Raw genomic sequence first — 13,762 nt, 5'->3', positions numbered from 1 at the left:
CCTTCACATTAAAAGGTAGGCATATAGTTGGCAAGGTAAGGGACTCACTGAGATTAATAACAGAAAAATCTCAGCTCTTAGGAAGGAAAAAAATATTGTATTGCCTGAGCTTTGTGAATCTGACATGAAGATGGCATGTCTCTCCTATGTAAGGAAATAGTTTGAACTGTAACCCTAGATTTCCCATAGTTTAGACTGAAGTGAGCCTGTCAAAGGGCGGAGAGTTGCTTATCATGTCGTCCTATTCTGTACTGCTTAGAGGGGTCAATTCTGAAGGAAAACTGCCGCATCTGGGCATGTGCTAATAGCAGAACAGTAAACTGATACTGGAAGTTAGGAAAATATCAGAAGAACACAAACTAAATATGTTGTTGTTTAATCTAAACAAGAAAAAAAAAAAAGACAAGGGCAAATGCTAGCATCCACTTTGGTGGAAAAGAATGTGATCAGCAATATTCTTTTTACCTGAAAAAGAAATTCCAAACATTAGAGAAGAGGAAACTGGGTCACACAAAACATTCAGGAAAACAGCTGTCTATTGCTTTCTGCCAGTATATTCTGGGAAGGTAGACTAAACTGAAGCCCTGAGAACCTGCATGCTGTTTCTGTCTCTCCAGCATAGTTACATCTGTTAAAAAGGACTGAGGTAGTCATACCCCTTACTGATAAAGGCTGGGTGTTTCTGCCCTTATATAGATAGGATTTCTTCAAAAAGATACATCTCAACACAGCTTATTTATAAGGGAAAGCTAGACTATCTATGTTAACTAAAGAAAACACTGCTAGAAAAAAAAAGACAAAACTTTTTCCAATTGTAGGTTAATAATTTTGTGCCATCCAAAAATAATTAGAAATCATACCTACCTACAGATGTCTTTGGAACCATGACTCAAGTTACAATCCTCTAGCTGCAAATTACAAAATATCCACCCTCAGTCTAATGTACAGGTCAGAGACCAAAGTTCTTGGAAGTGTTGGATAAGTACAAGAAAAGGCAAAGCCAAATGGGAACAACAGTAGATGGAGAAGATCTGGAAATACTCTCTTCATATGATATTAAAGAAAATCAGAATAAAGCTCCTAAGTGCTTCTATGGAAGTGGTATAATGTACTGTTTTGACATAGCAAACTCAGAGCCTGTTTAGACAATGCAAGGAGACAAGGAGAATAAAAAGATTCTACTTTGTACTTTTGATTAGGATAACTAGTGGGATTTGTCCTGATACATTCACACTCATCTCAGGTCTCAAGAATGAAATCATTTCAGATACAAGTTTGGGTGGGTTTTGTTCGTTTTCTGCAAGGAAATCAGGTTTCCCTCCCTAGCTGACTGCATTGTTGGATCAACAGTTCACCTTACCCAAGACAAATGTCTCTGACCTACATCCTCTCTAATGCTAATTGATGAAGAACCTTTGTCCTGTGTTCGGTAAGTCCCTATCACACCTGCAGACTAACTTCTCCTACCATTAATTTCTGTTATGGTTTCAGTAGAAGAAGTTATGTACTGCTTCCCTTCCTAAAACAGCAATGAAAGACCCAATATCGAGGTCTTTATTACTGGCTTTGCATACCTACATGATTCATATTTTAAAAGAGACAACCATGCGTTCTGAAAATGAACTTCTACCACCCTCTAGAAGCCCAATAAAAATCCCTCTACTTACCTGAGTAAAATTTTTAGGAGGAGTTGGTAGCCATCATTATTTTCAAACTCTGTTAATAAAGCTGACGATATGGGATAGGAATCTTTCACAAAACACAAGACAATACTAGCAGCTTCACACACATCACAAGCAGGTAGGGTGTCAGCCAGTTTAAAGAGGTTCTGAATAGCTATTTTAATGCAGTCTACAGCTGTGGGGGAAAAAAAAAGGTATAGCAAGTATTTAAGAACTGACAGTCAAATTAGTTCAAAGTTACTAACAAAAATAGAACAACAAGTTTGAAAAGCTATTTCGCAGTAAAATAGGTGTCAGTTAAATCCTTTTCTAGAAAGAAAAGAGAATATATGACCATCACACTCATCTCAGAGGCTACATGAAGAATATTTCTGGTTTTGAAGTATGCATGCATTTCTTTCCTTACTCCCAGAAGCTGATTCAGTCTCAGGGGTATAAACTTCCAATCCACCCACTAACATACAATTAATATAAAGTGAATCCACCTGTCTTAACTACAAGGTAAGTGGAGGCTGACATATTTAATTGTCTTGTACTAAGTCAATTATGTATTCTATGCAGAGTTCACAGATTAATTCTTAGCTCAATGAGGCTTATGTAATGGGGTGCACATATCTTGCTCCAAGCAATGAAGTCTAGTTTTCTTATCTAATCAGATGGCCAGTCTTTCCAGGACAGCTTCAAAATGTCTAAACAGTTCAGTACTCTTAGAACTATTATTCCTCAGTCTTTCAATCTCATGCAGAAAGCCTTTTTTTTTCTTTTCTTTTTTTTTTTTAAAAAAAAAAAACTATATGCAGTTACTCCATGACAAGGAATACTGACAGTAAATTGTGGATTATAAAACTATTTTTTTTCCTTCTAAGAAATTACGACTCATGGTCTTCGCTCTTCTTAACAACAACAACAAAAAAATGCTTACTCTAACAAAGCCTAGGAAGAAATATGAGGATGTAACTCAACCATTCAATATGTTGTCCCAAAAGATATTGGAAAGAAGAAGTCAAATTACTAAACCAAACCTTGTAGGTACACAATGCTGTTTTTAGTCTGAGCCTTTGAAATTGTTCTCAGCACATGGCCTGTGGGTACTTTCCACAAGTGGCTACACTGGTCCCAGAGGGAAGCAGTAGCTATAATTAATGACTGAAGCTTATCAGCTGCCAGAAGTTCCTCTACACCTTGTTCCTCTCTGTACACGTTAAGCATTATCTGAAAAGCAAACAGACATCAGCTACAAACAGACATCACCTCTACAAACATCTCAGAAACTAAGAAAAATCAGTTGGGGGAGAATTATAGTTTGATACTAGTTCTAGGAGAAATGATGCAGTGAAATGAACAAGTAAAACTACCACTAGGATATTCTCAATGGATTTTTTCTCCCACTTATAAAGTCATGTTGTTTTGGTTAACAAAAAAATATGAGATATAATGGCATCACCTCAGATTGTTTCATACTGCTCCTGATGCTTGTTCAATGGTTTTCAGTCCAAATGTACTCCTTTTTTGGGCAGTTTGGATCAGCTAAAAAGCTGAAGTGAACATCTGAGTACTCAAGGCAAATGAACTCCCAGAGCACATCTTACCTTAACAAGCATTTCCTGAGTTTGAGTGTCATCCTTGCTCATCTGTACATCACTAGTTTTCTTCAGAGGAACAGTAAAGAAAAGGTATAGGCACTGCATCAGAGCAGCTGGAAGGCCAGATCCAATGATGTTCCACATAGTTCTCTAAGCAAGGAAAATAAAAATCATCCCCTCCAGAAGCTGACAACAGTTTCCCTGTGTTTCTCCACACTAAGTGTAATCATGGCAGATGAAAGAGCTACTTGAAGATTTTATCATTACAAATGCTCTAGGGTGCACAAGTGTGGCAATCATACAGCACGGCTGTACAAATCCACCTGGCAGAAGTAAACACACTGACCATGTATTGCCATATCTGTTCCTAGGAATTCCCATTCCAGCTGAACTATAGCTTTGACAGAGACATTTACTATGTCCTGCATAAGTAGACCTACAGTTGATAAAGCACGCAACCTGCAAACTAACTAGCAGCTAAAATAGTCATAAGCCCAAGGGCAGACAGTGCGCCTTTTATCATTAGTTCAGAGAACACCTTGCAGCTATAGAAGCCTGGTATGTTAAAAGCATGAATTGTCCATTCCCTCCTTGACCCAGCATAGCAGCAATTTAGCTATAATGTCTATGCTTTTGTAACATATTGAATAACTGCACACACACTCCTAATTATAGTTCTGATAAATGCAAGAGACATCGTTATACTTAGTTTTTTCCTATCTTCAGTACGGATGTGTACAACTTACAGAGAAGTTCCAGTGTGCCTGCTTGGCACACAATAATCAAAACAAAAATCAGCAACAAATTAAACAGAAAAGTGAGGTTTGTGATAATCAAGTTTTGCGCATTTGTGTGCTACAAAAAATAGCAATGTCTTAAATCTGAAAAACACAAACCTCGTCAGGAACTTCATGCTGTGACTAACTACATATAGTTTTATAAAGCTTCTTATGACAGAACATGTCCACTAGAAGTTGATAGTAAGATTTTATTTTCACGTATCTGAATAAGTATGAGAAACTTCAGTTTCATGTCAGGAATAAATGTACCCCTGAGGCTCATCAGCAGGCTGTACTGCTGATGTCGGTCTGCATTCAGGATGGCTGTACAAGTAGTTTGTGAAATGCTTTGAAATGCTTCAAAGTGAGAGACTATCAGGATGGAAAATCCAACCACTGCATTACCAGACAGACAGATTCTTACTAGTCATCTTTTTGATACATAAACTGGAGTGACAAAGAAAGGTTGAAGAGCAGTGATATACTATGCAAAAATAAAGATCAGTCAGAGGAGCACTAGAAAACAACAGCTGCCTGATGATCAAAACAAAAAGAGTATCTGAAAGCACATGACGTTTACTACCCTCTTTTAGAAAAGCCTGGACTATAAACCTGGTGGTATGTCCTCCGACTGTATACCCTTGGCATGCCAAAGCACAAAGCATTGAGGATAATGCAAACATTATGAGACTTAGGTGTTCCACTGTTGGGGTGACTATCCAGCTTCTCTGAAATAAAAAGGAAAAAAACCCAAACATGACAAAACAAACAAAAAATCCCCTTTGTAGTCATTTCTCTTACCAAGTCAGTCTGTGAAAGCAGATACACCGATTTCAGGAGCAAATGGCCATCTTCTGCTTCCCCTTTCTGTTTCAGCAATTGCTCCAAAGCCAGACGAGCTTCCTCTGGTACCACAAAAACATTAAATTTTAATTCTTTAATGAAAGATGAAAATGCTGCATTGATCCTTTCTTAACAGATCTGACAAATTTATTAAAATTACAGTAGTAGGAGTGCACTGAAGTGAACAGAAGGACCTAAAAGGCTTTCGACCCAGCATTAGGCTCAGGTCAGTTCATGTAAACTATGTGTTTCAAACTGACAAGCTTCACCAGGAATACCAGCTCAGTTTATTAAGTCTGTTAGCTGACCAGTGTGAAGCAGCTATCAGGAAAGCCATGTGTGGCTAGCACTATTTTTCTCATTAAAGAAAGCTCCTCAGAATAGTGTGTAGCCTCCTCCTCTTTTACTGCATAGCTGCAGTATTATACATTTGCAGCTACGAAAGTTCCAAAACCAAGGTCAGCATAGCATACAAGGCTAGATCTTCAGTGCAATCATCCAAAACCAGTGCTAGCTGACACCTACTAAAAGATCTGGCTTGCTACACCTAGCGTTTTCCTATTCCCCCTTTATTACCCTCATGCTAAGCACTGAGAGCAGCTGAATGACAGCACATTCCCAGAATAAGAGGATCCAGTGGATATAATATGAGATCATTACCTGCAGGTTTGCCATTGAGGTTCCTCTTAATTTCTTTCGTCAGAAGCTTAGAAACCTCACTGGCTAACAGCTGAATGTTGGGGAATACAATAACTCCAGCAGACTGTTCCCAGGCCTGAAATTCAAGTGTAAATGTTATGTCTTTCTGATTACAGTATATTTTTGGTAGATTGAGCAGTACTAACAAATATAAATAAACAAACATAAAGCTATCATTCCCCTGCAAAATTCTCTCCCCAGCCAGTGTAGTCCATTAAGTCTTTGACAGACAGATAGGAGCCTGACACTATAGATACTGAATTAGATGTGGAACTACCTTTTGAATCACATAATGCATTATCTTCTCCATTGAATACAACAAAACAATGTAAATGTTTGTCATATCCCGTGTCATTCATTATTTGTATCAAAATCATGCTAGTCTCCTTTGAAATATAACATAAACAGTCTGTACCCTGAAGAGGTTACAGCTACCATTGCCCAAGAATTTTTCAGTCAAAGTATATACTTCTCAAAACCTGGTCTCCCCAAAACTAAAGTTAGCAATAAACAAAACCTGAGTTTTCAATTGAATAAGAATTAAAAATAAAAATTGTATTTTCTCTGTTCAGCAAATCATTGCACAGTCTCAGCTACTCAGGGACTGAAATAATATTGGAACTGCTGCTCTCACGGAGAGTTTGCAACAGATCCGTCAAAAAGAAACCATAGTAACGTAGGACTGCTGCTCCCAGGTAGCAGTATATTAGCCAAGATTCACCTGAAACCAAACTATTTTTTTAAAGTCAATAAATTTATATAAGTCATAGAATGAACAAACAGGCAAAATCATTTGTGGTTTTTTTTTGGGGGGGGGAGCAGTTGTGGAGGTACTGTTTTGTTTTTTTAAAATACATACATGAAGTTTCTGCCTTTCAATCCTACTCTATTTTGGGAGGAAAGTAAGGCTCATAAAATCAGCATTTCTTGCCAAACAGAAATAATCTTTGTTGCAAAGTAAGGAAGTAAAAGAAAACATGGGTGAAAGAGCTGAAAAAAACAGCAATATTCTAGCCCCAAAAATATTGGATGTGATTTTGCAGCAACAGGAGTTGCCTAACCCATTTGCCTATGAGGTTAAGATGTAGGCTGCCAGGCCTGGAGTGACAACCCTGCCTGGCTAGGAATGTACCCTACGAGCCAACTTACATCATGAGGACAGATTGGTGCTAATATAGGAAAAGATGCACTTCTAAAGCACTGAGATGATGACAGTGAATGTTTACCAGATCAGGATTTCTAAACATTTCCTATGCTACAATAAGCACCTTGAAATAGGAAGGTATAGTCCTAAATGCATAGCTAGCTAAGGAAAACAAATTTAGAGCCAAGTTTATAAACAGTTTATAAATAAGTTTATCAATTACTTGTTCAAGAATGGACAAGTAATTAAATGCAAAACTGACAGGAGGAACAGCAGCAAGACTTGATGGTTCCCTGCTCTGAGTTTGACGAACAGATTTCCTCGCAAATTTTTCTTAGCCTTGGCTTTGGGGGAAAAAAAAAATAATTCAAGAGTAACTAAAAAATATTCCAGTAGACTAATACTACCGCGTCCAACTGGCCTCCAAGAATGAGGTACCATTACTTTTACATAGAACCTCTGATGCTACACACATCAATGTATTTAGCAGTAGCGCAGCATTCCCTCTAAATACCAGGCTGAGACACCTCTGTCCCCAGTAACCTTGAAAACTTTCTTTAGAAAAGTCTCCTCCTTTTAAAGGCTCAGAAAAATCAAGCTGCATGGCCAGATGATGAAAGGAAGGTAACAAAAATAATAAGACATCTCTTAAGAGAATTTGGAGCAGACACCCCATAATACCGTCTGCCAAGAAATCACTGTAACTCTTTGTGAAAGAAGATCCTCTACAAACATTATTTCCTTTTCTACCATTACTTATTCTTTCTTTGCTGATGGCAGCTTGTGGACAAGCTATTTCTTTCCCCATTAAGTGCCAGTCATCTGTCAGCAATCAGGCAAGCACCTACATTTTACTTCATTTTACTGCACTGATCTCTGGAACTGCACCCAACTCTTTTTCTGGGATACAAAAGAGTGAAATGCAATTGCACAGTGTGCCTATCAATTAATTTTCAATCAACAATATTAAAAAAAAATCTTTTTCAGATTTTGACCATAAATTATTTTCAGAGCCCCTCAGTTGCAGAAGCAGGAACCACCAATTCCTCCACTTCCAATATAGAAGCGAGGGAAGTTCTATAAAGAACAGAAACAAGCTGTGCAAGCACAATGACAAGAAACCCAAAACTGCTTAAGAATATACAATGTCTGTCATTAAGCTATAGCCTTTTTCAGAAGAAAGCAGTGATAGATTCTTGCCCCTCTGACTCAAAGAGAGGCAACCTCTGAACACTTCAGAAAAGACTTGTTGTACTCACTCTTCTGCTAACAGAAAGAGCAGGATAAATATTATAAGTTCAGATCATATGCAGGAGAAAGCAGTAATCAAAGGTTCACAGCAATGCTACCATTGAGCAAATATTTAGCTAGTCCATCTCACTACAGATCAGGCCACTAATGTTCTGATTTTATTTTATAGGTGATGTTTCTGTGGGTCAGATACCAAACTCCAGAATACACTCTCCTTTAAGAACAGACTTAATCAATTCCATATTAATCTTTCAGCGTATAAAAGATCTGTGTTTGGAAGAACACCAATCAGACTCCATTCCAGCATATCTGCCTTAAAGGGAAACTTGAGTAACATGGTATCAATGCAATCTGATTTTCTTTCTTCCTCTTAAGGCCGTTTCTACATGTTTAACATTCTGCCACAAGTTCCTTGTGTCTGCTGTTGCCATCTGTCCTTCCTATTGCATGCTTCATGGAGAGATGCTAGCTCAAAAGCCAGCCATGTAATAGTACATTCTGATACCTTCTGAGGCACCAAGAGGGAAGATACAGAGGGCACATTAAAATAATACCCAGTCTAGGCCTGAATCACAAGCAGATGGCTAACAGTTTCCTCCTACACCTTCTCCTTCTACATCAAGGAGTATCAGTAAGTATTGAGCCCCCACACCCCAGGTGGCTCCTGGTTAAGTGCCCTCTCTCTCCAGCCAACTGAGTAAGAGCTAAAGCACTCCAAGACAAATGGACAGAGATGCACTAGCATCTGCATGATCAAACAAGGAAAGGAAAAGCCAGAGATGAAAATTCCCCAAGGAAGGAGAGGACTTATGCAAAGTCCCCTGTTAAACAGGAGGAAGCAAGGTAGTTTCTCTAAGAACTTCATAACACGTACAAGTCAAATTGCGGTATGTTTCCCTAAGGCAGCCTAGGGGCTTAGCACAAAGCAGAAGGCTGGTGCATGAAGGAAGTAAAAGTCATATGGGGAAGGACATGATGACTCAGAGCTAAAGGGTCAGATCCTCCACAACGTACTCCTGAATCAATTATGCAAGTCCAAAATGCTCTAGCCGCACATCCAAACCCAAACACCTACAAAGCACTGCAAAGTTCCACTGATACATCTAAGAAAAGTGAAGGGGAAGAATGGGGCACAAATCAAGTATTAAGCTAATGAGAAATTCATATCTCCATTCCGAATATATTCTGTAGCAAAAATATCCTTTAGGAATTTAAAATCCCCTCTTTGTGAGCATTACTGCAACTCAGGAAATCACTTTCTACAACCTTAAACCATGGGAGGTTTAGCCCTACAGAAGGGAAATACATGATGGGTATGCATACGCACAACTTTGCCAGTCCCTTAGCAATACTCAGTTTGCCTCCTGGGGAACAGCTGTCCTTTGACTTACTGATACTGAAGTTTATTCCTCATGTGTCATGATAAATAAAGAAATTTCCTGCTTTACTGTCCAATTTTTAATTCCCAAGACTTCTAGATTGCATAGCTTTCATCTTCTTTGTCCAGTAACAACTTCCTCAGTCCTTTGAAAGTTTCACTCCAAAAACTGACCTTCACATGGAAGGCATTCTTGCTATCCATACTTAGTTAATGATCAGCAAATCTAAAGTTGTTCTATATAATCTCATCTTGTCAATACTTGCTTACTTCATGTTGACTATATGGTATTCAAAATCTAAAGCAGCAACAGAAATCAGAAACCTTGAGATCTGGAAATTCTGATTTCATAGTAAATTTCAGGCAGGAAAATCTCAGCAGAAGAATTTAACAAAAAGCCTATAACACATTGCTTACAAGAGGGAGAGGAAGCAGTTTAGAGAGACTATCTTCCACAGCAAAGCCTATTTTTGCTGCAATTAATTTATACCCTCCTTTTCCATGGAGCTTCAAGATGAAGGAAGACAGGTCTGAAAACAGCCCTAGGAAAAGCAGAATAGATGGCTCTTGCTCCAAGCAAAAAGGTTGTGTCATGTTGCTGTGCTGTCCTAGAAAAAGAACAGCGCAATTTTCAGCATGCCATTTAAAAAGTAGATCCATGGAATAAGAAGGTGCTCCTATACAAAAAACTGTCAGATTACCAGTTCTGATCTGACTTTGAAGAGCATTCTTTGAAGGCTGAGGAAGGAATGCTGCCCCTTTGCAAAGCCAGAATTTTTGTGACCTGATATAGCAGTGGTGAGGCCCTAAGAGTGCCAAGCCTGCCCCAGTACATGTAGTGCCATCTGCAGTGATGGGCATATATACAGACCAACAGCTCTTTGGCTCAAATGGTTCAGGAGGGACACTCTTCTGTGCAAACAAATCCAGAAGTTGAGAGGAAGTGGTAAGAAGTGAAAGCTTTCTTCAGTAATCATAAAATATCTGCAGAGTCTTTTAGATTAAAAGAGAAGGCCACCTCTGAGGCTCCAGGCTATACACTCACTGCCTTTTCAGACCCTTCCATTCATTTTGTCTGCACTGCCTTGGACCAGGGCAAGCTTGTACTCAGACACAGCAAACTTCACCATAGGCATCACCAGATCCTACCTGCAACTCAATTGTTTGCATCACACTGACACCAATGAATGACCAATTTCAGTGCTGTTAACTGACACCAGCATCTACAGCGATTTCTAAGTCCTACTCTGCACCAGGACTTCCAAGCTTCACACATTCATGCTCTATTCAGCTGAATGAAATGTTTATGACTATCTGCAAGTTATTCCTGCTTTACTCTCATGGACACCAAAGATTTTTTTTAGTCCTGAGCACAGTGATTTCCCTGCAAACGCGTCCCTCTCACTAGAGAGTATCACTTATGTCCCACAATGCTCCACATAAACAGTGATCATCTTGTTAACATTTTTTTCTCACCTACCCACTGACTTCTTTTTAGAAAACCAACTCAGCTAGATATGGTACAGATGGATCTGGGTTTGGTTACTCAGGAACACTGAGAACTCACACGTACAGATGGCTGAAATATAGCATCGACAAAATATGGTTTCACCAAAGAGAAGCTTTTGTTTTCTTTCTGAAAGACTTACATAGTGAGAGAATGTAAAAACACAGATTCAATACCCATAAATACCCAAGGTAATTCAAGAGAAAAAAAACAATTCTTTGTACTACAACATGGCCACAGTACATTTAAAGGTAGGCCAGGTTTTCTGCTCCTATCAGTATAAACTCTGCCATTCTGGCGCTGTATGATCCACTCAAACAGTTCCCAGTACCTTTCACAGACTCCAGCAAACAGTCCCCAACCCATAAGGCCCCCCCATTCACTAAAGAGCCCTTACAGTTTCACCTTTCAAAACGGCCATCTCAAATTGTTGACTGAAGGAAGCTCTAGGGCATGCGGTAAAGCAGCCTGCTAACTAAAGTGTTTAGTTCTCAGTTGTGTCCCTCCCTGACAGTATGACCTTCCTCTCCTCATGCCACAGTTTCCCCATCTAAAACACAACTCCTGTCTCAAGCACTAAAATTAGACATCAGCAATGTCATTAATCCAAAAATTCCATCTTAAGACTGTACCCCTGCATTTCCCCTAGCTGGCTGCATGCCACAGCCAAATTTTCCCAGACTGAAACTGTGCTCAGCCCCCTACTAAGTAACAAAATACATGAGGCAGACATGAAGTGACCTCTTTACAGGGTACTCACTTTAAAACATACCTGTCTCATCAACACATCCCTTGACACCAAGAATAGAATTTAGCAATTCACAAAAGTAAAACAGTGCTCCCCATATACTTTTCTCATGCTGATGTAGCAGGTTAGTTAGATGAAAGACTGTTTCCCCAGTCTCCCAATGGATTAAAAATAATTGGATCATGCTCCAATTAACTCCACTGGCAGTTAGGGTGGCCTCAGAACAGACAGAGCAACAGAAACTCAAATTTACATCCTTGGCATCTGCACCAAAGGCAATAAGGAAAACAAACCTTTAAGAAGAGGGGAAGAAAGCCCAGAAGCCTTCTCTCTTGCTCCTCTGGGATGAGAAATGGTGCCACCTGCTCATACTCTACAAACTGTCTGCATAGAGTCTCCCACTGGATGGTATGGCTCTGGGCTGGCTTGCCCTTGCTGTGGGCAGGCTGACCCAGCACTTCTGCTTTGTTTCCATCATCAGGGCTTTGTTCTTGCTGTGCTGCTTTGCCAGGTGAATCCTCCAGCTGCCATGTGAGTTCAGTTGCTTTTTCCATGCTGAAATGAGACCTGAAATTAAAGATACTGCGTTATTTACGGTTAGTATCATCTCTTACCAGTTAACTATCCCATGAAATCAGACACTGACGGTTTTAACTACTGGAGTTGGGAAGTTTAGAAGTATGGAAATGTTGGCAGCCACAGACTCTTTTCCAATTCTGACGGCAAAGCACTCTACTCCTGGACAAGAGCATGGCTACTTTGCCACCGCAGGAACAAGCTCTCTCTCATGACACACATGTGCGTGTGCTACACAACTCATCTAGGCTTTGGCAGGACAAACCAGTAAACCATGCAGGAAGTCTGAATTCCAGTCCCAGCTTTGCCACTGAGCCAGATCCTCTCCCTATACTTCAGTCACCCCATTGTAAAACAAGTCATAACTATTACCATCATCAAATCTGCAACAGAAAAGCACTACGCAAGAGCCAGGTTACACATTTCATTGAGTAAGGATGCTAAACTAAGCTGCACATCTCTGATGCATTCCCCACCTGGAGTGAGGTTGAAGCACTGGCTGGAATAGTAGCTGCTTGGAAAAGCCAAGGATTTCCCACATGGGTGTACTGGCCCAAACAGGCAGCAACATTCAGCTCTTCTACACTGCAGATGTACAGCTCTGTACAAGACATAGGTATTTTCACTATAACATTACCTGTTTTGCTGATCCTGTAAATTAAAATGGATATGCCTTAATGAAGAAACAAGGTTCTTCTAGCAGTCTCATTTCCACCAAATTGAACTTACTTTGGGTCCATCTTGCACTACAGGTAGAGGAATTCTCCTGGTATCCTCATCTTAACCCCAAGCCCTCTCATCTACTTTACAGCCCTGTTTTCATCCCTAGTCTTCTGGGAGGTCAGTTACACAGCCTTAAATCCACAGCAACCCTATTCCTTTGCCATAGCCTTCTGTGAGCTCCGTCTGCTACTCAGAGCCTACATGACAATGCTTACACCAATGGAAATAAGGCTTCTCCAGTTCCCGTCAAAATCAGCCATATGTTTATTGGTGTCTAGGACATCGTCTGACTACTCAAAATATGACACATACAAATTATGGTAATATGGGCAGGCAGCTGGGCAGTTATCACCAAGATGAATGTAGCTCATCACTTTACTTACCAGATATATTGTCTTTTAAGAGCCTAGAAGAATCTTTAACATGTCATTACACTCCCTCGAAGAAAACACTATTCTATGATTCTATACCTCCATTTAGAGGAAATAGGTTCCTTGTCTACAGTGTCTCTTTGCTGTTTTAGCTCATCAATAAAAGTGCCAAAAAGCAAATGTAACTAGAAAAATGAGTCAGATCACCCGCACTACCAATATATACACACCTTAAAATAAATTTTTAAAAAATACTATTATGAACCTAGTTTAGAAATTATGAACCAACACTAATACTATATTTGGGATTTTCTTCTTTCGTCATCCATCAGTTATGCAGCTTGCTTACTGCTTGCATCCTGCCCACTTCAAGCCAGATGAACCAGTTTCACTTCCACACTCACACAGTAGCTCCATATGGCAGAGATGAAGAGAGTGACATTATCTTATCACTGTGCACACCACCTGCAGCAAGCTG

At 39.6% G+C, this 13,762-nt stretch overlaps 1 protein-coding gene across 1 annotated transcript in view; it reads right to left on the bottom strand.

The window, feature by feature from the left end:
• The window catches only part of WDFY4 (WDFY family member 4), a 139,074-nt gene extending 126,906 nt beyond the window's left edge, over window positions 1-12,168 (bottom strand). The window contains exons 1-6 of the mRNA XM_086752246.1: window positions 11,908-12,168; window positions 5,548-5,662; window positions 4,846-4,949; window positions 3,272-3,415; window positions 2,705-2,894; window positions 1,668-1,857 (exon numbers count right to left, since the gene is read on the bottom strand). Of these exons, the coding sequence (XP_086608372.1) occupies window positions 1,668-1,857; window positions 2,705-2,894; window positions 3,272-3,415; window positions 4,846-4,949; window positions 5,548-5,662; window positions 11,908-12,168 (1,004 nt within the window). The remainder of the gene's footprint in view (window positions 1-1,667; window positions 1,858-2,704; window positions 2,895-3,271; window positions 3,416-4,845; window positions 4,950-5,547; window positions 5,663-11,907) is intronic.
• Between the last annotated feature and the right edge of the window lie 1,594 nt (window positions 12,169-13,762).

This window comes from Chlamydotis macqueenii, chromosome 7, assembly GCF_036417535.1.
Source record: "Chlamydotis macqueenii isolate bChlMac1 chromosome 7, bChlMac1.mat, whole genome shotgun sequence".
In the NCBI taxonomy this organism is placed as follows: Eukaryota; Metazoa; Chordata; class Aves; order Otidiformes; family Otididae; genus Chlamydotis; species Chlamydotis macqueenii.
The sequence above is the reverse complement of the archived record's forward strand: the minus strand, read 5'-3'. Positions and strand labels throughout refer to the sequence as shown.